General features: G+C 44.6%; 2 protein-coding genes across 22 annotated transcripts in view; both read left to right on the forward strand.

Annotated features, from left to right (window-relative positions):
- LOC119844532 (transient receptor potential cation channel subfamily V member 2-like) overlaps positions 1-10,914 on the forward strand; it is a 36,886-nt gene extending 25,972 nt beyond the window's left edge. For 10 of the 21 annotated variants that reach the window (XM_038375470.2, XM_043499506.1, XM_043499504.1 and 7 more), the window contains 9 exons: positions 288-464; positions 961-1,119; positions 1,248-1,343; positions 1,870-1,940; positions 2,948-3,113; positions 4,636-4,702; positions 4,790-5,097; positions 6,223-6,344; positions 9,607-10,914. In XM_038375470.2, the coding sequence (XP_038231398.1) occupies positions 288-464; positions 961-1,119; positions 1,248-1,343; positions 1,870-1,940; positions 2,948-3,113; positions 4,636-4,702; positions 4,790-5,097; positions 6,223-6,344; positions 9,607-9,829 (1,389 nt within the window). In that variant the 3' untranslated portion in view covers positions 9,830-10,914. Of the gene's footprint in view, positions 1-287; positions 465-960; positions 1,120-1,247; positions 1,344-1,869; positions 1,941-2,947; positions 3,114-4,635; positions 4,703-4,789; positions 5,098-6,222; positions 6,345-7,609; positions 8,540-8,621; positions 8,717-9,606 lie in introns of those variants that run through there. The other 11 variants (XM_043499510.1, XM_038375481.2, XM_038375480.2 and 8 more) reach the window with 4 other exon arrangements.
- A 2,677-nt stretch (positions 10,915-13,591) lies between these two features.
- The window catches only part of ITGAE (integrin subunit alpha E), a 31,985-nt gene continuing 19,768 nt past the window's right edge, over positions 13,592-25,808 (forward strand). The window contains exons 1-4 of the mRNA XM_043499709.1: positions 13,592-14,442; positions 23,260-23,374; positions 25,029-25,138; positions 25,662-25,729. Coding sequence (XP_043355644.1) covers positions 14,388-14,442; positions 23,260-23,374; positions 25,029-25,138; positions 25,662-25,729 — 348 coding nt within the window. The 5' untranslated portion in view covers positions 13,592-14,387. The remainder of the gene's footprint in view (positions 14,443-23,259; positions 23,375-25,028; positions 25,139-25,661; positions 25,730-25,808) is intronic.

Genomic DNA, 25,808 nt, shown 5'->3' on the forward strand with positions numbered 1-25,808 from the left:
CATGAAAAAACCCTCTTCCAGACCCTCCTGTTAGGAGCTGTGCTGATGTGATCACAGCTGGGAGCTCCTGGGCTGGGTTGAGAGTTGTTACTCCTTTGACAGAGCTTTTAGAAGCTGTTCTTAGTTTGCCTCAAGTTCTTGGCCGGATCATATATGTGACCAAGAACATACCTGCAAAGTGTATGCAGGCAGCAGGTTACAGGCTTGAAGACAACTCGGGTATGCTGGGAATTTCATTTTACATTCTAATGTATAATTAGTATAATAAACATAAACTTTCCTGTCAGATCTTCAGACACATTCTCCAAAGAGAGATCAAGGATCCAGAGTACCGGCACCTGTCTCGCAAGTTCACTGAATGGACATATGGACCTGTCCATGTATCTCTCTATGACTTGTCCTCTGTAGATAGTTATGAGAAAAACTCTGTGCTGGAGATCCTTGCTGAGAGCAGTGACACACCAGTGAGTCCTGAAAACTTATTTAAAATCAAATACAGAATGGCTTTGTCCAGTTTTTATAGCATTACCATAAATTATGTAAATCATGTAGATTAATTTGGCATTTCAGATTGTTCTATTTTAGGGGGGGAAATGTATGAATTTGTTCACTTTTAATGATGAGGAATTTACATATATGGTTAATGTTATTAAACCCCTTCAGTTTTGTTGCTAATCTGCAATAAGGAAGGAGTTTGGGACCTTTATATTCTGCTCCCTGATGTGGAGCAGTGACTCAGCCTGGGTCTTTCCAAGTACAGGGCTATAGGACTCAGGTCCAATAGGATGCCAGCGTCCAATAGGATCCAGGTCCAATAGGATGCCAGCGTCCTTTCATGCTGAGAGGTCTGATGAAAGAAACATGCAGGGCTTCTGGCCTCTGAATTCCAACACTGGATGAAGAAGGCTTTATGATTCTGGATCCCTGATGACGTGTTATTTTTTCTTCCTTTCACCCTAGAATCGATACAAGATGGTGGTTTTGGAGCCGCTGAACAAACTGCTCCAGCACAAATGGGACTCATTTGCTGCCAGGAGATTTTACTTAAGTTTTTTCTCTTATTTTATATTCATGGCCATCTTCACGGTCCTTGCCTACCATCGTCCCCTGCAGTTACAGGTAGGGCTGGCTTACTTGGACAGGCTGGAGTGAGCTTGAATGCTGGGGCTGTGGTGTAAGGGGTTTAAAGGGCTTTGGGTGGCTAAAGCTCCCACTGCTGTCTTCACATTTTTGTTTTTATCTTGCAGTCTCCATTTCCAACAGTGTTCACAGTTATCGGCTTCCTGCAGCTCACTGGACAGATCGTTGTTTTCCTGGGAGGCTTTTATCTCATAATTGCTCAGGTACAAAGATATCTAACCTATCTGCTCTGAAATAAAACCTCCCCCATGGCACTGGTACACCACTCTTACTTATTTCCATAATACCATAAATGTGCACAAAGCTTCACCGATAAATGGAAGGAAAGGTTCCTGCCATCAGGTGCTTGCAATATAAGCAGGATATAGCAAGCAAAGGATGACACAAAGGGAGGATTAGTAAGATGGGCACAAAGTAAAATGTCACGAGGGGTTTTATGTTTTACAATAGTAAATGTACATTAATTATTGGATAGACTATATTAGAAAGACACATACAAGACCTGTGGCTCTGTTACTATTTCTTTATTGGCTCTTTGTTACCAGGAGCCCTTTTCCATCCCTGAAGAGGGATGGTCTGAATTTTTCTATCATTGGAGCAAACGGTATAAATAAAAGGGCTATGAAGAAACCATTCGCTGTGCAGTAGATTATCCCAGCAGGGACTGGACTCGGATGTATCTTGCTGCGTTAAGGAACTGTCCCTGTTGATTTCTCTCTTTTCTGATAGGGTCTATACTTTTCGAGGAGATGGCGGAACCTGAAGAACGTTTTTTCCGATGGCTGCATTGAGGTCTTTCTGTACGTTCTTTCTGTACGATGGGACATTTAGGGAAATGAAAGTTAATATGAAATCAGACAGCTGTTGAGAGCCAATTGAGCTGGCAAGAGGTAGCTAGGCAGGTGGTGAGCAGAAATGACCCATTCTCACGCACAGCATGCTTGTTCTGCTGTTATATCATCTTTCCAACCAACTCTTGGCTTGTTTCTTCCGCTGGTTGCCTCTTGTCATAACCCTAGATTGTGAGCTCTCTAGGTCTTTCTCTTTTTTTCATCTGTACCATGCCTGGTGCAATAGAGCCTTGACCCTTGATTGGGGCATCAAGGTGCTATTGTAATACAGATGATGATAACATGAACTCGTATGTGGAATTGCTCATTTAGTGACTGAGATTTGGCCATGTGGCCTAGTGGTCAGAGCACTGGACTGGGATTCAGGAGACTTGGGGTCCATTTCTGGCTCCACCAGTGGCTCCCATTGAAGTCATGGCCTTGGGCAAGTCACTTCATCTTCCTGTGCCTCAGTTTCCCAGTCTGTAAAATGGGATAATACACTGATCTCCATTTGTAAAGCACATTGAGATCAATGGTTGAAGATCACTATATGAAAGCGAGGTGTTTTTGTTAAGGGGAAGAGACTTTATAATTTTCGTGTGTGTGTGTCTTTCTATATGTGATGAGTCTGATTCTCTCCATTTTTACACCAGTTATACACATGTAACTCCACTGAAATCAGGCCTGATGTATGTAAATGTATCTGGTGGAAAAGAGATGAGTCGGGCCCAGTATATCTGAGATTTTTCATAATGTGAACTTTGCTAATGTCTAACGAATCTGCAGAAAGTAGGTTACAGATGGATTTAGATACTAACTCACCTATAACTACAGGATCTGATTAGCTGCTACTTTATACCCATTTGGGCAACCTTGCAAGTTGCAGCTGGCTGTGCCCTGTGTGGCACAAAAAGGATTTGGCGTTCAGACTTTCAGTTCACTGTGTGACTGATTGTTTTCTCCCCTTTCCCCAGCTTGCTCCAGGCAATCTCGCTGCTGCTTTCAGCTGTCTTGTATATTGTGGGTTCAGAAGACTATGTACCGATGATGGTATTCTCCTTACTGCTGGGATGGGTGAACATGCTGTACTACACTCGGGGCTTCCAGTGGACTGGGATCTATTGTGTCATGATACAGAAGGTCAGTATGGAGAAACAGCCTGTAGGAGATGTTCAGGGATATGAGGGATTGTCCAAATGCTGCAGTTACTGTTCTCCTGTCAGGACCATCAGAAACATGAAAGGAGCTAATACTTAGGTTGTGGACACTGAAATTCCATCCCATTTGAGTAAATGTATTCTCTCGGCAGAGGTGGGATGCTGCATGGGGCAGACCACTGACTCAGTTTGCAGCAGGTTTTCAAATATTGGCTCAGGTGACCAGAGAAAATGAGTTTGTTGGGACTCATCCTGGTCCCCCACAGTAGCTGATGTTTGCCTGCCTGTCACAAACCCCCCCCTCCCAATAAACAAAGCACAACACAAAACACAGAGTGGTAGTCTGTTCAGGAGATGTTTCCTAGCATTGGAAAGCCTTGTTTGAGGCACATAAGCAGATTTGTTTGTGGTGCTCAGGTATGGAGAAGCAGGGGATGCTCCATATCAGAGATGAGGTACATCAGCAATGGGGGGGAGGAGGAGTGAAAAAGAGGGAGGGAGGGAGGGCTGGCATAGCCAGATGTGTTGTAGAAGTTCACAGCCCTGAGATGAATTTATAATAAAAAGAGAAAAAGTGTATTTTCAAAGAACAGAGAATCACAGATTCAAGTGACCAAGAATTATGGAAACAGATGGTTATAATAAAACAGAAGCATAACATGCATCTAAGAGACTAATCATAACCTTGATGGGCTACTCTCCTGTATCTCAAAACGTTTCTCACTCTCATTCAGAGCCCTTATGCAGAGCTTGCTGATCTTCATTCAATTCAGGATCCAGGTTGTTGTGAACCACCCCCCTCTGCCAAGGATTTTCCTCAGTGAAATAGATCACAAAATGTCCTTTTTTCCCCCTCCAAAGTTTGTTGTCATTTCTAGAGGCAGGAAAACCCCTGGTGCTCAGATTCCTGTGTGCTCTCCCATGTTTGTTTCACTTCCTCCCCGCATCAGTCAACTTGTTGACTTCATATGCAAATAGCACTTCCTGTGTGTTGGTTTAAAAATGCTTAATTTACATGAGAGACAGGGCGGATAGGTCTGGTGAAAGCTGCTTATCAACCCTGCCTGGAACACAGATTCTAAAAATATTTTCCGTATATACGTACAGCTTTTAAAATAACACCCGTACTTGCATCTCTCAATGCTTATGGTGACCAATATGGCCTAAGCTTTCCTTTGGTACCTCACACAACATTCTTTATAGATAAATACAATGACAGCAAGGAGTTTGGTGTACTGAGTTTCTCAGGCCTAATAGGAGTTGGTGACTCAGAGCAGTGAACCACCAGTGAGCTTCTGTATCACATCCTCATCTATTGAATGGGAGTAATAATACTTCCTGACCTGCCTCCCTTGTGAGGGACTGTGGGGATTAATGAGTTAATATTGCCAGAACTGGTGCAGAGCCAAATATCATTATTTGATAGGTGCGCTAGTTTCCTGTTGTCCTGGTAATTTTGTGCTGTAAAAATATCATGTGAAGTTTTGCTTTTGCTCTGTCTCCAGACCATCCTGAGGGACCTGCTGCGTTTCCTCATGGTTTATGTGATCTTCCTCTTTGGCTTTGCAGCAGGTGAGGATTGACTCAGCGCTGTGTTACAGGCAGACCTGCCAGGAGGAGACTTGCCAGGAAAGATTCATTGTTCTGCTTTCGTTACAGCTCTGGTCACCCTCACAGGGGATGCCCCTCCAACTTCCCAGAACAAGTCTGTTACCCAAGACGATGGCGATAAAGGCCATGTTGTGTACAGTGGGTTGCTGAGCACCTCCTTGGAGCTCTTCAAGTTCACCATCGGCATGGGGGACCTGGTGTTCCAGGAGCACGTGAAATTCAAATACTTTGTCATGCTGCTGCTGCTGCTGTTTGTGATCCTGACCTACATCCTCCTGCTCAACATGCTGATCGCCCTCATGAGCGAGACTGTCACCAGTGTCTCTGGTTACAGCAACAATGTTTGGAAGCTGCAGGTATGTCTGTTGCACCACTCACCTGGTCTCTAATACAGGCCTTATAACATATTATGTGCTAAATGTGGGCCTGTGAGAGCCATTTGCAACAAATTCTCTCCCGCTGTGCATGCACTGGGATGTCAGATTTGACGCAAGTTTTCATTGAGCTCTAAAGTTTTATTTAAAGTAGTAAAAGTGTAATGAGATTTTTCTCTCTCCACATTTCTATAGTACCCATCACCTTAGTATCTAAAGTGCTGAGATATGTGCCTTCCAGATCTACTTGTAAAGACTGTGACCTCCTTACTGGGTGGGACTGTACATTTTAAGTGCTTCTTTGTCACTTCCCTGCCTCTGGGAGAGAAGAGGAAGTGACGCTGCGCTGTGGTGCTTGTTGAGGGAAATTAACAGCGGAGTTTACTGGGAGATTTATTCCAACTCCTCAAGCTGGGAGAGTTGATTCTGGTCTTCCAGAGGCTTCATGCAAGCAAGCTCTCCTCGCAGATTGAGTGACAGCACCTTCAGCCAATAAAACACTGGATAAAACCTCAACAGCATCACAATACTTTCATTGGTTGAGCATACCCTGGGAGCAAAACCATGTTAGCAGACAGATATTTAACCCTTTTGCAGGTGTCATGCCTTTGTTTCTTGAGATGTTTCTGTTCTCGTATGTGGGGCTCTGTGAAGATTTGTCTGTGTTTTATACCTTCTGTTGGCTTACCCCAGCTTGGAGGAATTTCTAATGCGGTTAGCAGCTCCTTCCATGACTGCTTGGTCATTGCCTGAACTAAGGGAGACTTTGTAAGGTGATACTAGGCTGTGCTTAGTCAGTCTGAGAGTTAGAGAGAACTACAGGATCTGTCAGAGTCCGAAATCGCCTTTTATACTGATGGCAACCCAGTCCTCTCTTTTTCTCTATGTAGAAAATTACAGAGCTTAGAGTAATTTCTTAAGCCCATAGGCCTAGGAGACTTTAGGGTATGTCCTGACAGCAGTAACAGAGCCAAAGAACATTCACAAAAGTGCTTTTTCCCAGTTGCAATACTTGGTGGATGGGGAAGACTTGATTGGAACTTAGGCTAGCTCAGCGACTGGTTTTGGCTGCACCAGTTCCTCTCTAACACGGTCTTGTATCCTCAGAGAGCCATTGCCATTCTGGAAATAGAGAAGTCCTGGCTGTGGTGCCCAAGAAGAAGGCAGAGATCTGGCTGCTTCTTGTCTGTGAACCTTGATGATAAGAAAGATGAGAGATGGTGTTTCAGGTAAGATAGAAAGTGGAGGCAGCTTCCCACATTCTGAATTCTGTGTCTGTGTGTTGGCATTGTGTGTGAATGGGGGAGCCTGGTTTGTTTGAATGAGAAATGCACCTATGGATATTCAATTATCTAGGTTTCAGAGTAGCAGCCATGTTAGTCTGTATCCACAAAAAGAACAGGAGGACTTGTGGCATCTTAGAGACTAACAAATTTATTGGAGCATAAGCTTTTGTGAGCTACAGCTCACTTCATCGGATGCATAGAATGGAACATATAGTAATATACACACAGATAAGTTGGAAGTTACCATACAAACTGAGAGGCTAATTAGTTAAGATGAGCTATTATCGGCAGGAGAAGAAACTTTTATAGTGATAATCAAGATGGCTGATTTAGACAGTTGACAAGAAGGTGTGAGGATACTTAACTTAAAGAAATAGATTCAGTACGTGTAATGACCCGGCCACTCCCAGTCTCTATTCAAACCCAAGTTAATGGTATCTAGTTTGCATGTTAGTTCAAGCTCAGCAGATTCTTATTGGAGTCTGTTTTTGAAGCTTTTCTGTTGCAAAATTGCCACCCTTAAATCTTTTACTGAGTGGCCACAGAGGTTGAAGTGTTCTTGTACCAGTTTTTGAATGTTATGATTCCTGATGTCAGATTTGTGTCCATTTATTCTTTTGCATAGAGACTGTCCAGTTTGGCCAATGTTAATGGCATAGGGGCATTGCTGGCACATGATGGCATATATCACATTGGTAGATGTGCAGGTGAACGAGCCTCTGATAGTGTGGCTGATGTGATTAGGTCCTATGATGGTGTCACTTGAATAAGTATGTGGACAGAGTTGGCATCAGGCTTCGTTGCAAGGATAGGTTCCTGGGTTAGTGGTTCTGTTGTGTGGTGTGTGGTTGCTGGTGAGTATTTGCTTCAGGCTTGGGGGCCGTCTGTAAGCAAGGACTGGTCTGTCTCCCAAGATCTGTGAGAGTGAGGGATCATTTTTCAGGATAGGATAGCCCCCAACTAAAACCTCTCCAGTACATCATCAAAGATTTACAACCTATCCTGAAAAGAAAGGTGCCACAAGTACTCCTGTTCAATTATCTAGGAGTGAGTAGGTAATGTCTTGATTCCGCCTCCCTCACACCCATCTGTGTGTGTGTATGACAGATGGAGGTGGGGAGAAATCAAGACATTACCCTACTCACTCCTAGATAATCGAGTATCCATAGGTGCATTTCTCATGCTCTCCCATAACCTTTTGTATCTAGGCATCATGTAGTGCTGGTACTTCTACTGCCTTGTGTTACAGCCAGGAGACTGTCATTCTCTCTTCCACTGCCCCTTTCTCCTGGAATGGGGCCCTTTGACCTGCAAGCTTGATCCTGAAAGAAAAGCAGCTGAACTCAGTCTGAGTGGTTTGTCAGTTGCAGCACCACAGCAGTGGAATTACCAAATCAAACTCCCCATGGTCTTGTCTATACTAGTACTGTACTATTCCCAGCATTGGTTTTGGATGCATGCAACTCCACTGATGTTAGCAGTGCTGGATGCTGTGGTGTAATCAAGCCTCAGGCATTTTACTTGTCATCTTGCGCTACTCTGAGAAGGTAAAAATGCTGGCAGCTCATCTACACTTGCGCTTCCACTGTTGCTACCAATGGTGGAGCTGTCCCAGTGCTAGACCAGTGGTGAGAGCACTAATGTTCCGACACAAGCACCCTCAGTTTTTCTGGCTGTGTGAGTGGCCCCTTTATAGTTTGCTGTGAACAAACTCTGCACTGTGGCACTTTGTTCGTGTAAAGTGTGGGAGGCTGGGACTTTGGAAAATATCCTTATCCCCCCTCATTCAACAGGGGGAGTCAAATCCAGAGTGCTCTGATAATGACACCAGGACCTAATGAATTGCATTGTGTTATTCCATGCGTAGAGACTTTGCTGTGGGAAAACTCCTTTAGTTAAGTGTGTCCCCCTTCCAGGCACTGGGGTATTATTTAAACACCGGCACTGTTCACAACACAGAGGAAGATACAGAACTAACACACTCCGCAGGGTGTACTAGCTAAATAAGAACTCCCTTGGCAACAAAGCCTTTTGTGGAACAGCCGCTGCTGATGGTGCTGCCAAGTCATTAGTGCTATGGCGATAAGACCACCATCCATCAGAATGGATGTCACTGGGATGCCACAGATGCAGCCTTGGTACGCATGGTCTGTATGTTTTGCCCCCGTGCCTCATTGTCTACTGGCTGATGGGGGAAATTGTTCTATTTTCTGTCTCCAGAGTGGAGGAGATTAATTGGGCCAACTGGGAAAAGGAGCTGGGAGTCATCAAGGAGGATCCTGGGAACTCCAGAGACTTGGAAATAGAACCCCTAGGTAAAACATCCCAAGGCTGAGCAGAGGATGTCAGCCCCTTTTCTAGTACCTGTTGGGCAAATGCTTTATGCACTTTGCCTATTATCTCTTTGGTGGACTCTGTGTGCCAGAAATTTCGGGTGGGTTTGCCCCAATACACCCTGTGAAACTGCTGTCTATCAAGTGTCTTGCAGCCATCGCACTTTCATTTGTGATCTGGTCAGAGTGCACAATCTGAGTAAGCTTGGGTCTGTTCCATACTTGAATGGAGGATGCCTTAAGAAAAATAATGTTCTACAGTAAACACTGTTGAGGATTCAGTTAAGTGCCTTCAAGTCCAAACTAAACCAATGGCTCAGGTGTTTCCCTTTATGGGAAATGTAAAACTAAGGTCCAGACCCAGTGTGGTGTTAAAGGTCCCAGGGCATATTCAGCACGAGTCCACGTGTTAACCTTGGAATCGTGGCCAAATTCTAACTTGTAGAATCACATTCTACTTGCATGAACATCCTCTGCACTTTCAAGTGGATATAGTCCTGTCCCCCCACCCCACCTCCTGTTTTAAGCTGTGGCGCAGAATAACTGTGCATGGTTAAGCAGCCCTACACTGAAAACAGAGATTTGTTCCTTTCAGTGAAAATATATTGTTTGCTTAATCTGCCAGGTCTTGTGTAGAAGCCCCATCAGGATTAACCTGACCCTTTCACTGTTCCATCTTTGGTTGGTCTCCAACTGCTGGCCTAAAGGGAGTGGGATGGGGAGGTTTAGAGCACTTCAAAAATGCCTCAAATAGAATTTTTTTTGTTTTCTGTAAACCTGCAATAGCCCTAGGACCGGCTCAATACCCTCTTCCTTACCTTTGTCATCTCCCTGCTAACTAAGGGCCACCGTTGTTATGTCTCCTGTTACAGTGAAGAGAGTGCGGGACAGGATGTCACGGGCGCAAACAAACTCAGCAGAACTGGAGGAGCAGTTGCCATTATATCCCATCAACCAGTAACTGAGAGGAGGCCACTAGAAGAGGACAAGCCAAGAGGCTGTAGCATGTTCTTGGCATTAGCATCCCGTTGTTGCTCCCATCTGCAACGGAATTCTTCATTCTATGGTGCCACTAATGTTGAGATGGAAAAGTAATCAGTATTAACATGTTTCATCAAAGACTGTGTTTCAGTCTGTGGCTTTTGTGCATACAAAGTATTTCCTTTGAAGAAATCATTTCTGTTCAACTTCTGCCTGATACTTTCCTCCTACAATGCTTAAAAAGAGGATGTGTGTGTGAGAGAGATTGGGGGTGTGTATCCTAGATGGGATGGTTTTGTAATCGAAGCCTCAGGTTTAAAATTTCTCTCTGGAAGCCCAGGTTAAAATTTCATTTGGGTCAATTTAGCCCTTCATGCTTGTGAGACAGAAAAATTTAGTTCCATGCAGCTCAATACATATAGAACTTTTGGATGGTACTTTTCCAACCACAGGACCTGTCTGCTGTGTACTGACAGTATAAGATACCATGTACTTTTTGTGAGAATAGAACTTTGTCCTAGTGTTTGTGGCCAAAAATATTTTCCCGTCTGCACTGTTATCCTCAATCCCACATGTGACTGCATTTCAGACAATCTATCTGGGAAGTGCTTTGGAATTAAAGGTGCATAAAGCATTGTTCAAAGTTTCTGACAGCATGAGGTTGGCTTGTATGCAAGACAGTGTGTGTCGCTTTAGGAGGTGTGTTAAGATGTATTCAAGCTGAAACATTAAGCTCAGTGCTACAGCTTCTATCACAGCAAAGGTAGCAAATCTAGGCATTTTGACAGCCTCAGAACCATTGACCTGTATCTGAACGGAAGGTGGCAAAATCACTTGTAAGTTGTATGCTTTGCTAACAGCTGCACTACAAGCTGTGTCTTATTGAAACTGTGACTTAGAAATGCAAATATATATGGCATCCCTTCTCCCCACAGGTGTGCTCTTCTTCAAATGAGAGCCGCTGAGCACTACATATCAGAGCTTCTTGAAGATGCAGGGGCTAATGCAACCTCTGTCATTTTCACCCTTCTTAAACAACTTCCTGTTCGCTTCTGTGGGCTTCTGTCATACTCCGAATGGTTGCGAAGTTTACATTGATTTTCACGTGCTAACCCACCTCAGGCAGGGAGAGACGCATGCTGTGAAATTCTGCTGGAAAGCAGGAAGAAAAATGATGTCTCGGTTTAGTCCTCTCTATTTAAAAAATGTGGCAGCTTGAAAATTTTCCATACGGTACCCAGTGCACCAGGGGCATTTCACTGAAAGTTTGTCGCAGGGGTTTCTAGAGCTCTACATACACACTCTTGGAGCAGGAGACCAAGGAGTGGAGGAGCACAGGGGATGATGTGCTCTGAGTCAGGGTGGGAGTGTGTTGGCAGAGTTGGGCGCAGTCTCTCCTTGCCCTAAGCCGGGCTCAAACCAGTGCTATCGGACCCTTGTTTTCATGAGCACTGAAATGTGACAGCGGGTGACCTCCAGCCAATTCCCGCATCCATCTTTGAAGTTGTAAATGCATCATCTTGGTTTCCAATGCATCTTTGATCAGAGGGAACAGCCAGAGGCAATGCTCAAAGAAGCATTTTAATACTAAAATGTTGGGGAAAGTGAGTACATACTATGGCAGATTAGGCAAAACAAGACCTGCCGTTTCAGATCTCTGCCTGGAGGCGGAACAGGGAAACCAGGCAAGTTGTCATACAGAGATGAATTGACTCTCAGTCCTTTTGCTGAAGCGATACTGTCGTGGATTGATTTCTTTCCCTTTTCCCCACCCTGGTGATATATGACTGTCTGGTGTTCTTACCACATTCTCAGCTGACTCTTCCCTGTTCAATCTCAGACCCCTGCTCTAGCTACTAGATCACACTTCCCCAGGCATCACTGTGTGCTGCCTCTTACTGGTGAAGGTGGCAAAATCACTTGAAAGTTGTTTGCATTGCTAGCTGCAGCACTAAGGGCAAGAAGCTGTAGCAGGATTTCCTGGAGCTGGGAAAAGCTCTGTTTCCTTAGTTCCTGTCTCCCCATAGAGCCATGTAGCTTGAAAAGCAGGTCCATGCAGAATCTTAAATGTTTTACACATTCATTTATTTTATTGATTCTTCACATTTTACAAGTTGAGCTATTAGCTGGAGGAAGCCAAAGGTGAATCTGTCACACCAGCAGGATTAACGTCCTCTGTAAACAAACCATAACCCACAATAAACTGGGGTGGAGAGCTCACTTTTCTAAAGGAATCTGCTTCCAAAGCCCTCTGAAGAAGACCAGAGCAATAAATTATTAGGAGCTACAGTTATCCTAATGCTGAGTCAGAGCAAGTTTAATCATTTAACCTCCCATCCTGAAATCTTCTGAGGCAAAAATAAATCAGTTAATCACTAAGGAAAAACTGTAAAGGGGGAGAGAAATGGCTCTTTAATTCTCCTTCCAGGAGGTCAGAGTGCTGTAGGATTGGCTATCCTTATGTAGAGCCTCAGAGAGCTCCTCCCACTCTTATTACAAAATACTTTCCATTCTCTGGTTTGTGGCTAGCAGAAGGCTTTGAAACTCAAGGAGCCAAGGGGCTCTCAGCCCCAAGAGAGAGAGAGAAGCTTTGAAAAGCTAGGTTTCAGAGTAGCAGCCGTGTTAGTCTGTATTCACAAAAAGAAAAGGAGTACTTGTGGCACCTTAGAGACTAACACATTTATTAGAGCATAAGCTTTCATGGGCTACAGCTCACTTCATCGGGTGCATTTGGTGGAAAAAACAGGGGAGATTGATATACACACACAGAGAACATGAAACATGGTTCATGTTATATCAATCTGTGTGTATATCAATCTCCCCTCTGTTTTTTCCACCAAATGCATCCGATGAAGTGAGCTGTAGCTCACAAAAGCTTATGCTCTAATAAATTTGTTAGTCTCTAAGGTGCCACAAGTCCTCCTTTTCTTTTTGAAAAGCTAGACCCTGCAGCTAAGTCTGCACAAGCTGCATGGAGTTAATTCAGCTTGCAGACCTCTGATGCAAGTTGTTTCGTGACTAGCAGTGAGCTTTGAAACCACCAGGAATACAATTATATTCTAGAAAAGGTTGGGTTTTTTCTAAATGGTTCCTCTGGATCTTTTTAAAAATCTTCATTTCTGAGAAGACTTTACACGTGCTGGCTGTCTGAGTCACAGTGTGGTTAGACAGACAAGGATAGTGTGTGTGTGAAACTGTCACACGCAATGACTTACACGTGCTTCATATTCTCTTCTGATATAATTTCTTCTCTGTGTAAAAGGAGCAAGCAAATATCTGTGAAATTGGAATAATACTGCCCCTTCGTGCCATGAAGCTTAGTTGTTGAACGTTGATAAAGCAGTTTGTTGATCCTTTTGGTGTATGAGAGCTAAAAAAGGGCAAGGTAATAATATACTAACCTCCTTTGGTATTGGGTATGTTCTTCTTTCCCAAGAATATTGGGTATAATAAACACAGACGCTGCAAGCTGGAAAAGACCAGCCTGTTTCTAGAAACGCTTCCTCTACTTCCCTGCCTTTTTGAGTGATTTCAGATGGAATTGAATTTCTCTAGCCCCTGAGCATTGCCGGTCTCTGGGGAAACCAGGTCTCTGCCATCATGAACCAGTTACTTGGGGCTATTTCTGAGCAGCTGGAATCCAGTCACAAAATAGGTCAGAGCAGTGGTTGATTAGCCACTGGGCCAATAGGGCCCATGCCCGGGGACCCCTGGAAAAATGGGCACCCCACGCCCTGACCCACTCCACCTGGCACTCCTGTCGGGGAGTGGGGCAAGACCCTGTGCCCTGGCCCCACTCCCCGTCAGGAGCCCTGGGCAGGCAAGGCAGGGCAGGGCAAGCCCCCATGCCCTGAACCCCATTTCCCTGGCAGGAGCACCAGGAGGGACTGCAGGTGGAAGGGGTGGGGAGGGGCCTTCACTTACTCTGACCCAGGGTCCCACAAACCCCTAATCTGCCTCTGGGTCAGAGTAGAATGCAGCCCGGGTATTTAACGAACACATACTGACCCTTCCGACTCCTAGACCTTGCCCCTATGAAATGTGGTACAGACACCCCAAAAGGGGGGACACTAGGACAAAGGATTGGCAGCAGAGGGAGTGGAAGTGATAAGGTTTCCTTTCTTTAGTGTGCCCTACATTTTCAGTAAACTTCCCTTTCAAGAGCCAACATTTCTGACAGTAACAATGTACTAACCAGAGAGAGAACAGCAGCATTGTGTGGGAAAGAGGAAAATCTGGGTCTAAAGTGAGCGATGTCTGTAATGAGGCACATCTGAAAGGTGACATGCCTTTTAAATCCCTGCTTGAGTATATTGAAGTTTATTCCACTCTGTTCCCAGGACATTGCCATAGGATGATGACACCTCCAGGTAGCTAGCATGGAAAGCGAAGATGGATAGTGCAAATATCTCACTTAGTAGCTTTCAAAGGTAACCCACAAGGATACTCTGGTGATGGCTACAGATGCTGGTAGACAGAGGCACTGATAAAAATGGTCTGTCAGTAGTTTGCTGCATCTATATTTCAATGTATTCTGCAAGCATACACACTGAAACCCCAACTAGGAAATCCTCAACAGATTTGCCTAACTGTGTTTCGGCAACCAGCAGTCCTGGGAGAGCCATCTGCAGACAGAGTGCAGATATTGAAACTACAGTCCTGCATCGTTCGTATGAAAGCCAGGAACAGAGTTATGAGGTCCCTTCCATGCCTTCTCTTTTTAATAAGTAAGTGAATTTTATTTATTTTCCACCCACCTAAATTAGAAAACGTAAGTCTTGGACTGTGAAAAGAAAGTTGTGAATCTGAGCACTCGAGGCAATCACTTAAGCTGATGAAGTAAAATGCTTTATGCCCTCAGCGTATTTTGGAAGTTTCAAGGTTTCAGCACTTATTGTAGATGCACTGTATAAAAGTCCTTGTTGCAAAATTATTGGTTTTCTAGTATTTCAGCATGATCAGTTAATCGGGGTAGGGGGGGAAGTAATTTCAGTGTCTTGTAAGTTCTTGCAATTCTCTAGAAAAAGCTAATGTTCCTGAGATCCACTGGGCTCAACTGTATTAAGGGGACAGACAGGTAGGTGCTCAGATATTATAGTGGCGACGATCATATAACTGCCTGGATATATAGATAGACTGTACTATATAATCATGATGAATCAACTGAGAAAATTCTGTTCTCATTTACATAAGTAAAAAGCTATATTTAGTCAGTGAGGTTAGTGTCTTTACACTGTTGTAATGGAGAGCGGTATGTGGACCAATGTCTTTATGTCCATGAGCTCTCCCTTTTATAAGCATCCTTCAAAATACATGTCTGTGTGCCAATCAGGGAATGCATTCAGTAATTCATTGCCCATGGAGATTTGGCTGGCTGAACTCTGATCAAGTGTTCTGAACTTAGTATTTAGGATAAAAAGAGAATCTCTTTCTCAGCCCTTTATTTGGAAATAAGGATTGATAATATAAATAAGAGGCAGATATGAATTAGAAAATTCACTTTGAAATTCTGGAAGTAAGAAGTTTAAATATAAATGAGGATAAATAGTTGTTTAAAAACCTACTGACTTTTGATACCGGCAGGATGCTTCATTTCCAGGCTGCTCCCTGCAGCTACTCCCCACAGGAGCTAGGAGCTCTTTTGTCACCAAGCACCAGAAGTGAGACCCAGGAGACCGTCTCCTGTGTTTTCCATGCTCCTGCTATTGGCACCCAAGCAGCTTGGAGGAGAAGGTGGAATCAGCCTGACTCGCATGAAGCAGGGAAGGAGGGGATAAGAGGGGAGGGAGTAGCAACCTTCATTCAGCCCTTTCTTCATATGTATTTTGTTACAATCTTGACGTGATCATATACAGTTTCCTCCACAAGACCCCTGCATTATTCAGTGCACTGACTGGACCATGCTCTGGGGATGAATCAGGGTTGTGTAGAAGACTGTTGTCTATAGAACCCCTTCCTCATTTGTGGCAGAAGTTGGAAGGTGTGTAGTGAATGAGGCAGGGGATTGCAGGGAGAGGATGGTTGCATGGTTAAGGCAGTTGAATGCTGCCCTGGAAAACTGGACTGGCCACTAACTGTGTGTTCCTTATTTTATGGGTGCTCAACTTGAGACTGTGTGGTCTGATTTGCAGAAGCGCTGGGCACACAAAGCTGCAACTGAAGTTGTTTGGAGGAAGGCTTTGAACATACAAAGCACTATAAAAAGGCTAAACGCACTGAGAAATCAGGCCCATAGCATCTCATGTTAGGCACACAAAATTAGTGGACATTGACAATTTTGGCTTTAATCTCTCTGTGCTTCAGTCCCCCATTAATAAAATGGGGCTAATTCTACTACTAAGAATCCATGGGGAAATAAATAATTTGCAGGGTATGGCTGGTGTGTGGTAAGTCTTGAGACCACACAGTGAATGATGAGGATAAAAAGAAATATTGCATAACTACCCAGAGTGAGCATCCTCCCCCCTGTGCAGCGAACAAGGCAGGGTTCCCTTGGAAAAAATGTGTGTATCAGAATGCATAATCAGAAGGGGGGCGAATTAGGAGTGCACAGCTAACATTAATTCTGGCATTTCCTAAATTCTGAGTGATTGGCTTTGCAACCTTAATGTTCTTTAAACATAATTTTTGTGTGTGTGTGTTAGATTACATGCATCTGAAATAGTTTTTATAGGTCAGCCATTGAAGAGTAGAGTATTGTCTGTTAGGTGTATCCTTCTAGGATACTAACATTAGGGTAACATACTCAAGCTCAGAGTTATAGGTGACTTTCATCTTTATTAACCGTGTAAACACTGCATGGGGATTTCTACAATACTAATTAAAACTCCCAAACTCCTACCCTGCCCGGATCTAACTCATGTAAACTTGAACTAAAATGGAATAGCTGGCAGTGACCTCTATCCCATCTTAGCCTACAACAGAGCTCCTCTCTTCAGTGCACTTAGGTATCCTCTGTCACCCTTTTTTGTGGCTGTGGGTTTTATCATCGGTTGTTAGCCTATAGAAGATGGGCTTAGCTCTGGGTCTGAGCATGTCCTGGTTATCTGCTGAGGAGCTTTCTGTCAGCTCTATCCCTTGTATATAAACTCTGTAGCTATTTTGCCCATACAGAGAAAGCCACGTCCATCGTTCATCAGTTAATATGTGACACACAAATATTTATTTATTTTTTTTCATAAAAACACTTTTTCAGAGCCCTGTCTGAACATTAATTCCTCGTTCCTCAGAACACCCCTTTGGGAGGAAGATCAGTTTTAGCCTCCTTTTATGAGTGGGGAGATAAAGGTACAGAAAGGAAGTGACTTGTTTATACAGCAAGTCATTGGCAGAGCTGTGTTTAGAATTTAGGAGTCCTCTGTGTTCTTTCGCCCAGCCCTTGCTACCTCCAAGTTTTAAGCAATTCCATGGCATTACTCATAAGAATAGATGTTTGTCTCAGGGATGTAGTTTCGCCTTTTCCTTCTGCTGGTGTGCAGTGTTGTCTGAGTGACTACCCCAGAGATGGCTGCATTTCAGGGGGGAAATGATTCTAATGTAGCTTTATAAAGCATTTCTGAGGGAAGGGGCTTTATAAACATACTGAATTATTAGACATGTACTACGCCAAAAGATGCATGCACAATTCAAGAAGCATACCCACCCCCATCCCTACTTCTGCTTCAGAAGTTCAGAGCCCCGACACACACCCCCCATCCCCGAATGCCGCAATCTGCACAAAATGCTCTAAATGGGTCTGGTGTGAGTTCTGGAGCTACGGTCTCAATTAAGCCCCCAGTCTCCTCAAAGTGTGATTGTCTGTTGGAGTGGCTTTGCAGGAAGGAACCCATACAAGCCTGATGTTGGCAAAGCCTGTGACACACATGCAAAGCCAAAGATAAACATGATATAGACAATCTGTGGTCTCTGTCCCTCTGGCAATCTCAGGAGAGAAATCCAATGTTCACAGGTTTGCAATAAGTATAGATGCCTCTCCAAACCCAACCTCCCAGCCTTTCGAATTTTGCTCATGGCTGATTCTGTTGGCAAGGATTTCACAGCACATTGTTTACAACAATCTCTAAGCTATCTTCCCTTCCTAAATAGGTGGGCAGATTATCTCATAATTTTCCACTATAGAGTTTCTTGCAACTCTCTCTGAAGCAGACAGGCTACTAGACTAGGCTTCATTATTCACCTTCAAGTCTCTCCTTAAAAATATCTCCCCTGGCCTGATGGCTAAAATGCCCCTGACAAGAGATAGGGTGTTGATGCAACTACAAGAGTGAAAAGAAAAGGAGTACTTGTGGCACCTTAGAGACTAACACATTTATTTGAGCATAAGCTTTCGTGAGCTACAGCTCACTTCATCAGATGCATTCAGTGGAAAATACTGTGGGGAGATTTATATACATAGAGAACATGAAACAATGGGTGTTACCATACACACTGTAACCAGAGTGATCACTTAAGGTGAGCTATTACCAGCAGGAGAGCGGAGGGGGGGGGATGTATGTGTGTGGAGGTGGGGAATTTTGTAGTGATAATAAAGGTGGGTCATTTCCAGCAGTTGACAAGAACGTCTGAGGAACAGTGGGGGTGGAGGGGGGGAAATAAACATGGGGAAATAGTTTTACTTTGTGTAATGACCCATCCACTCCCAGTCTCTATTCAAGCCTAAGTTAATTGTATCCAGTTTGCAAATTAATTCCAATTCAGCAGTCTCTCGTTGGAGTCTGTTTTTGAAGTTTTTTTGTTGAAGAATAGCCACTCTTAGGTCTGTAATCGAGTGACCAGAGAGATTGAAGTGTTCTCCGACTGGTTTTTGAATGTTATAATTCTTGACGTCTGATTTGTGTCCATTTATTCTTTTACGTAGAGACTGTCCAGTTTGACCAATGTACATGGCAGAGGGGCATTGCTGGCACATGATGGCATATATCACATTGGTGGATGTGCAGGTAACAAGCCTCTGATAGTGTGGCTGATATGATTAGGCCCTATGATGGTGTCCCCGGAATAGATATGTGGACAGAGTTGGCAACAGACTTTGTTGCAAGGATAGGTTCCTGGGTTAGTGGTTCTGTTGTGTGGTGTGTGGTTTCTGGTGGGTATTTGCTTCAGACTGGGGGGCTGTCTGTAAGCAAGGACTGGCCTGTCTCCCAAGATCTGTGAGAGTGATAGGTCATCCTTCAGGATAGGTTGTAGATCCTTAATGATGCATTGGAGAGGTTTTAGTTGGGGGCTGAAGGTAATGGCTAGTGGCATTCTGTTGTTTTCTTTGTTGGGGCCTGTCCTGTAGTAGGTGACTTCTGGGTACTCTTCTGGCTCTGTCAATCTGTTTCTTCACTTCAGCAGGTGGGTATTGTAGTTGTAAGAATGTTTGATAGAGATCTTGTAGGTGTTTGTCTCTGTCTGAGGGGTTGGAGCAAATGCGGTTGTATCGTAGAGCTTGGCTTTAAACAATGGATCATGTGATGTGGTCTGGGTGAAAGCTGGAGGCATGTAGGTAAGTATAGTGGTCAGTAGGTTTCTGGTATAGGGTGGTGGTTATGTGACCATCGCTTATTAGCACCGTAGTATCCAGGAAGTGGATCTCTTGTGTGGACTGGTCCAGGCTGAGGTTGATGGTGGGATGGAAATTGTTGAAATCACGGTGGAATTCCTCAGGGGCTTCTTTTCCATGGGTCCAGATGATGAAGATGTCATCAATGTAGCATAGGTAGAGGAGGGGCGTTAGGGGATGAGAGCTGAGGAAGCATTGTTCTAAGTCAGCCATAAAAATGTTGGCATACTGTGGGGCCATGTGGGTACCCATAGCAGTGCCGCTGATTTGAAGATATACATTGTCCCCAAACATGAAATAGTTATGGGTGAGGACAAAGTCACAAAGTTCAGCTACCAGGTTTGCCGTGACATTATCGGGGATACTGTTCCTGACGGCTTGTAGTCCATCTTTGTGTGGAATGTTGGCATAGAGGCTTCTACATCCATAGCGGCCAGGATGGTATTTTCAGGAAGATCACCGATGGAGTGTAGTTTCCTCAGGAAGTCAGTGGTGTATCAAAGATAGCTGGGAGTGCTGGTAGCGTAGGGCCTGAGGAGGGAGTCTACATAGCCAGACAATCCTGCTGTCAGGGTGAAGTGAAGTTTCTCTTCAGCTGCTGTCTTGCTTTATCCATCGATTCCTGTCTAAACTTTGCCCAACTGAGGGCAACATCAGCAATTTGTTTCAGGGGCCTGAAAGCCACAACTCACTTGCATAAAAAATAAGTCTATTGGAGTTACCTTCCCCTACAATACTGATGTAGTCTCTATGGGCCTCATACGTTCAGCTTTCACTGCTCCAGCCTGCCCACTCAGATAAAGACAGTCCATTGTATGTTGGGATTTACAGGCAGCACCTCTATTGTCAAATTAAGAGGCTTGTAGGCCTCATTGTAAAACTCGTTGCATTTCAACTGTGTCTCATTTGCTAATAACAATACTTAGGACTTCAGCCACTCAGTGCAGCCAAGCATAAATACAGGCTAAATCTGAATAATAATAATAGTAGTAGTAGTAGTAATGGAACTGTGCACATACAGGTTGTTGTGTATACATTTCTGCATGATTTCTTTGTTTCCAACCAATACACAACCCCAGGTGCGTGAAGGAGGTAAACTCTTTTTGGAGTGATGTGTCCTGCCAATGGGGACAAATTCTGGCCATTTACAAAATAATCTGAACTGTAGTAAATGGCTGCAACAAACCAAAGAGCACATATCATGGGGCACATTTTTCCTTTTTGCAAAATATCTTTCCTGGAACTATTTGTGATTCCTAGGTGCTAAGGTCTGTAATATGTAACTGCAAATCCAAGATGAAATCCAGGAGGATTGCTGATATTCAGCACAATTAGTGTGTTTAGAAGTTTTATAGTTGGTATTTGCAATTTGTAATATTCTATACTGATGATTCCTCATAGATTTAATATACGTTTACATATTAGGTACCTGTTAATTGCCTGTAGCACGTGCATACTCCCAAAGGGCCAGATTCTGATCTAAATTACACGGGCATAAATCTTGAATAACTCCCCCGAAATCAGTGAAATTACTCCAGATTAACACCAGTATAAGTGAGTTCAGAATGAGGCCCTAAGGTATTTATTTGTTGTAGAATAGTGACAAGGAGCCATATTTGCCTGTGTTGTATCAATGTGTCTCCATCGATTTCAGCAGGCTTGCATGTGCAATACAGAGGCACATTTGGGCCATTTCAAGTTAACTTTTTGGTTTGTGGCTTCCTCCTGACGGTTTGAGATGCAGAACTGGAGAGCATTTACTCTGGTGCAAACAGCAAATCAGCAATCAAGGTAGGGCTCTGTGCTGGCTTTAGCTAGGGGTTTAAGAAAAAAAACTCTTCAGATCGAATTGTACACAGTGCGACCGTCGGAGGCAGAGGCATAAAGCCAGCCTGCAGCAGAGGCAAAAGGCTTGGAGCAACAATAGCTGCAATTTGATGTATTAATGCAGGAGTCAGGTGTTTTAATGCTACTGCGGGATGCGAAGCAGGGCGGTGAGTCCGGCCGCCAAGTTCCAAAGAAATGGCATGCCGTTCTCTAAAGCACGATTGAGGAAGCTGAAGCAAGGCCTAAAATGCCCCCACACTGTGAGACCTGGGGTCCTTTTTGTCTATATATGAAGAAGCAGCAGTCAGGATTCGGACATATGGTGGGATACAACTTTGACCACAATGTTTCACTTCATAGCAACCAGCTTGTGAAATGACACCATCTTGTTGCACAGATACAGGATCGAATTCCACTCCCACTAATACTGCAGTTGGAGGGCGGTGGAAGGAGGGTGGTCCTAGTATAAAAGAGAACAGACCTTGGCTCTCCCACACTCTGAAAAACATGAGGGAAGATGGCCAAATCCTAGGATGAATATTTGGAAGTGGGCTCAAACTGCAGACCAGTGTGGCCTAAAGGATAGAGCACTGGACCGGGACTCAGGAGACCTGAGTTCTTTCCAATCTCTGCCATTAGCCTGCTGGCTGACCTTGGGCAAGTCACTTCACCTCTCTGTGCCAGAAGATGTTGACCTGCTTTGTAAAGTGCTTCGAGATCTAGTGAGGAAAAGTGCTACGTTAGAGTTAGGTGTTATAATATCCTGGGTTTGGATTTCAGACACCACCTGCATTTGGATCCAGAGTTGGTTTGAGCTCTTCTCTCAGAATAGAGCAAAATTTTACAAATTATCATAGCACATCAAATGTAGGATGGCTCAGTAGATCCCAAATAATGTAATTCACAATATTTATCATTGCAGGGCTACGTTTTTTATGTCTTTCAGGTTGGCCTATTGTCTAACATTTTCAGTTTGTTACACAGTGTCAAGTAGATGTGACATTTGTGGCTTGTATAGGTAGTGAAATATAACATGGCATCATGCAGTGTTTTCCATCTGGGTGCTTTTAAGGCTCGAATTGTCACAGCAACTCATGGGGAAGATTGCATGTCCCTATGTTCTGTGCTGTGGGCTGGTTGCTGGGCAGCTAGCTGGCATGAACCTCTCCAAGAGAAGAGGAAGAGAATGTGGTGTGCCCATGTAAAGGGGTTTCTCCTTGAGGGCACCAATCCTGGACAGAGGTTATTCTCATTTGCTGGCTGTTCAGTACCTTATGTGGAGATGTTGGGTCTCAATTCCTCTGATTGTTGGGTGTGCATCCCCACCACTGCTTCTGGCACTAATTTGCCCTCAGCCTCAGCAGAAAGACTGAGCTCTGAATGTCCCTTGAAATCCAGGCTCTCCCCTCCTTGGAGCTGGTCTAGCCAGCTCTGGGTTGTAGGCAACTATGCTGGTGGTGGGGGAGCAAATCCTGCCATTGTCCTGGCGGTATCTGAGTAGTCTCGTTCACCAGCACAGAATCCACTGATAAAGGACCTCAGACGCGTCTGATGCAGTGCTTGCCTAGGCCACAGTGGTTTCTTGCCCTCAATAAGCAACAGTGGGAATTAGCTGTAGTGCAAATAGATTTCAGCGTTTCCTGCTCTGATGGTATTTATTCAAGTGCGGGGGGTCCTGCTGTCCAGTGCATAACCTACCCCAAAATCACACAGACCTCCCTTTCTCCTCACTCTCAGCACGCTCCCTGTGGCCAGGTATCAGCTGCCTGGTAGTAGGTTGTGTCTGGAGCTCTGCAGGACACTACAGGCTTGTCTCACGATATATTTCGGGGTCACCGTCACCACATGTCGTCCTGCCCTTTATTAGCCTCTGAGTAGGGGCTACTTATCTCATTGTTTAACATGAAGTATCGCAGGGCCATGTCCTATCAGATAATAGGATATTGAGTTACTGTGTCCTTTTTCTAATGAGCTGATGAAGAAAGACCTTGTTTGTTCCCTTTAAACTAAACCAACAAGGGGAATCTTGCTTCTGTGAATTGTTTCTGTACCAGTCGCAAGGCGTGGGGGCAGGGAGTGAGCAGGGAAAGGGGCCAGGGGGAGAACATTAGCTCAGGGGTGTGTGTTGTGAGTGCTAACCCTGCCAGTCATTGTTCTGATGTTGCTTTTGCAGTGGTAACGCCCCTGAGCAGCTTTAATATTGATACACGCAAGAAGTGGATTACACCGCCCACAGCCCCACTCTCCTGGCCCAAGGTTCTGCAGCATTCAGATGGGGACAAGACCTGGTAAGGACCAGAAACACTTTTCCGGTGTGTTGGACTAGCTGTTCTAGTATGGAAGGCACTACCACCTCCCATGCAGCCTTCTGGGGCCCAGCGCCCATCCCTGGTTCTTTTGGGCTCCTGTGAGCAAGTTACAAAGCTCCATCTTGCCTTTGTGGAGATGTAATTCTTTGTATACTTTAAGCCTGGCAATGGATTAGAACCTCAACGTTTTTTGAGTATTTTTAAAAAGCATTTCAGTTAATCTCTTCACGAAAGTGCCCCTGGATTCCATATTGCCCTTTTCCCATCCCCAGCTAAGTCCTGGTGCTGTACAGACAGCACTTTCCTTCACCAGACCACCCCCCTACAGACACAGACAGCTGGTCTCCTGCTGCACATCCCGCCAGAATGTGTATTTCCAGACCCTGTGCGTGATCTATAGGCAGCAGTCGCTGCGCCCCAGCACCTGCCATGAGATGTGACGGCATAATTGACCAGAGATTGCTGTGTTTGTTCTCTTGGGTTTGTGGGGGAACAGCAGTCGGTGTCTGTGCTGATAGGTGGATAGAAGGGTTGTCATGGAGACAGCCTAGATAGTGTAGGGGAGAGAACTAGAGTAGCAGAGTATCTAAAAAGCAGGAAGGGTTGGTTTTAGCTTTGGAGTGTTTAAAAAGAAACAAAAAAAAACCCCCAACAACTCCCTTGCTCGTTTCAGCAGAGGGTGAAGTAGACAATACCCCCAGCATGTATCATTTCCCAGTGCAGTGCGGGAATCTCTTAGGACTGGGGGATCTGCCTTACTGCCCACTGCATAGATGAGTTGGGCTCCCCTCACTTCCAGCGAGGGAATTGGGCAAGTCACCTTGGGACCTATTGCTTGATCATGGCCCACCTGACCTGACTCAGTATTTCAGATAATGTGCTGCTTGCTTCAGATGAATCAGATAAATGATGTCTCCTTGCCCCAAACCACCAGCTAAGGCAACTGGCATTGCTGTAGGTAATGGTTGGACTGGAGGTGCAGGTGACTAGGGTGAGGTGGAGCGTATTAAGGTGGAAGTCTTCCCTGTCTATCTCTTGTTAATAGCACAGGAAGGGACCTACTGGTGACAATGACAGGATGGTGGGAGGGAATGGTGGGAAGACTTCCCCCCTCCTCTCCCCACGCAAGAGTCTGCAAGAGAAATTGGATAAACCTGGCAGATGTTGCCATATGCAATTCAATCCCAGGCTCTTCCCTAAACTGGGAAATGTCAGGTCTTGTACCATATTGCATCTTGCCGAATAGCTATTGAGAACAGTGATGGTTATTTATATGACCGGCCACTGGTTGGCACTGTCCACATACCCCATGGCATTGTAATGGGAAAAGCTGTAAGGCCAGGCACTAAAATCTGGGCTGCGAGAGCTGCCGCCAAGCTAAGGTGTGGGGGGGGAAGTGAGATACCTTCCGCTTCCTTTATTGAACTGCAAAATATCTGTCTGGCTGTGATGATGATGAGTTAAGTCTACCCGAGGATCAGACACAATAGAGACCTATGGGAACATAGAGGGGAAGCCACCATGGTTGGCTTGAGCTGATAGTACAAGGGAGAAATCTATGTAACTTTGCAATGAGAACAGACCCCACTTCCTCGTTCCCACCCTGCCCTTCTTATTTCTCCATTTTCTTTAGGGTTTTGGCTACTTCCTCGGTTGAGGACAATCCAAGCAGGCAGCTCGGTAGGCTGAATAAGTGTGATCTTACCTCGAATCAGCTCCACTGCAAGGAAGTTGGCCTGAGAGGTACAGTCTGACTCAGTCTTCCCAGTAGTTTCTCTGAATTGGTTTTGAACGGGATGGGGATGTTGCAAATGCTAGCACGTGCCTTCACAGAGAGACTTGGGCAGGAGGCAGAGAGTTCCTGACGCATGAAGGATCTCTAGGTTATCACTCAGCTTTGATGGGAAAAGAAATCCAAATGCACACTGCCATGGTTTGGGGGGAAGCTTATCTGAGTGTTTGGAGACCGTCTAACTTGAAGCCTACTTCAAAGCCCATTGGAATCCATGGGAAAACTTGGTGTGTTTTCATGGTGCCCATCACCATAGTAGTTGAACTTAGCATATTATCAAATGGATTAACTGTATAGGCTACTCCTAAAGCCCACACACTGAATTAGCAGCCTTTGCCTGAGTGTATCGTGTCTGCCCAAGGATGAGAAATGTTGAGATGATCGGCGATAGGAAACCTACAAGGCATATTTCTATTTAATTAAATTCCCCCCCCCCTTGCTGCCAGATTTATTTTATTTTTTAACACGGTTTAGGAAATATTCAAAAGTCAAAAATCCAGGATGGTGGCATAGCGATAGCCAGAAGCGCAGAAAGGATCCTGGTAAGTGATTGGCAGATCCTCAGGGCTCGGAATGTCTGTTTGTAATGTACAGTATCCGTTTGCTGCTATATAAAGGATC

This window comes from Dermochelys coriacea, chromosome 17 (genome assembly GCF_009764565.3).
Source record: "Dermochelys coriacea isolate rDerCor1 chromosome 17, rDerCor1.pri.v4, whole genome shotgun sequence".
NCBI classification, from domain to species: domain Eukaryota; kingdom Metazoa; phylum Chordata; order Testudines; family Dermochelyidae; genus Dermochelys; species Dermochelys coriacea.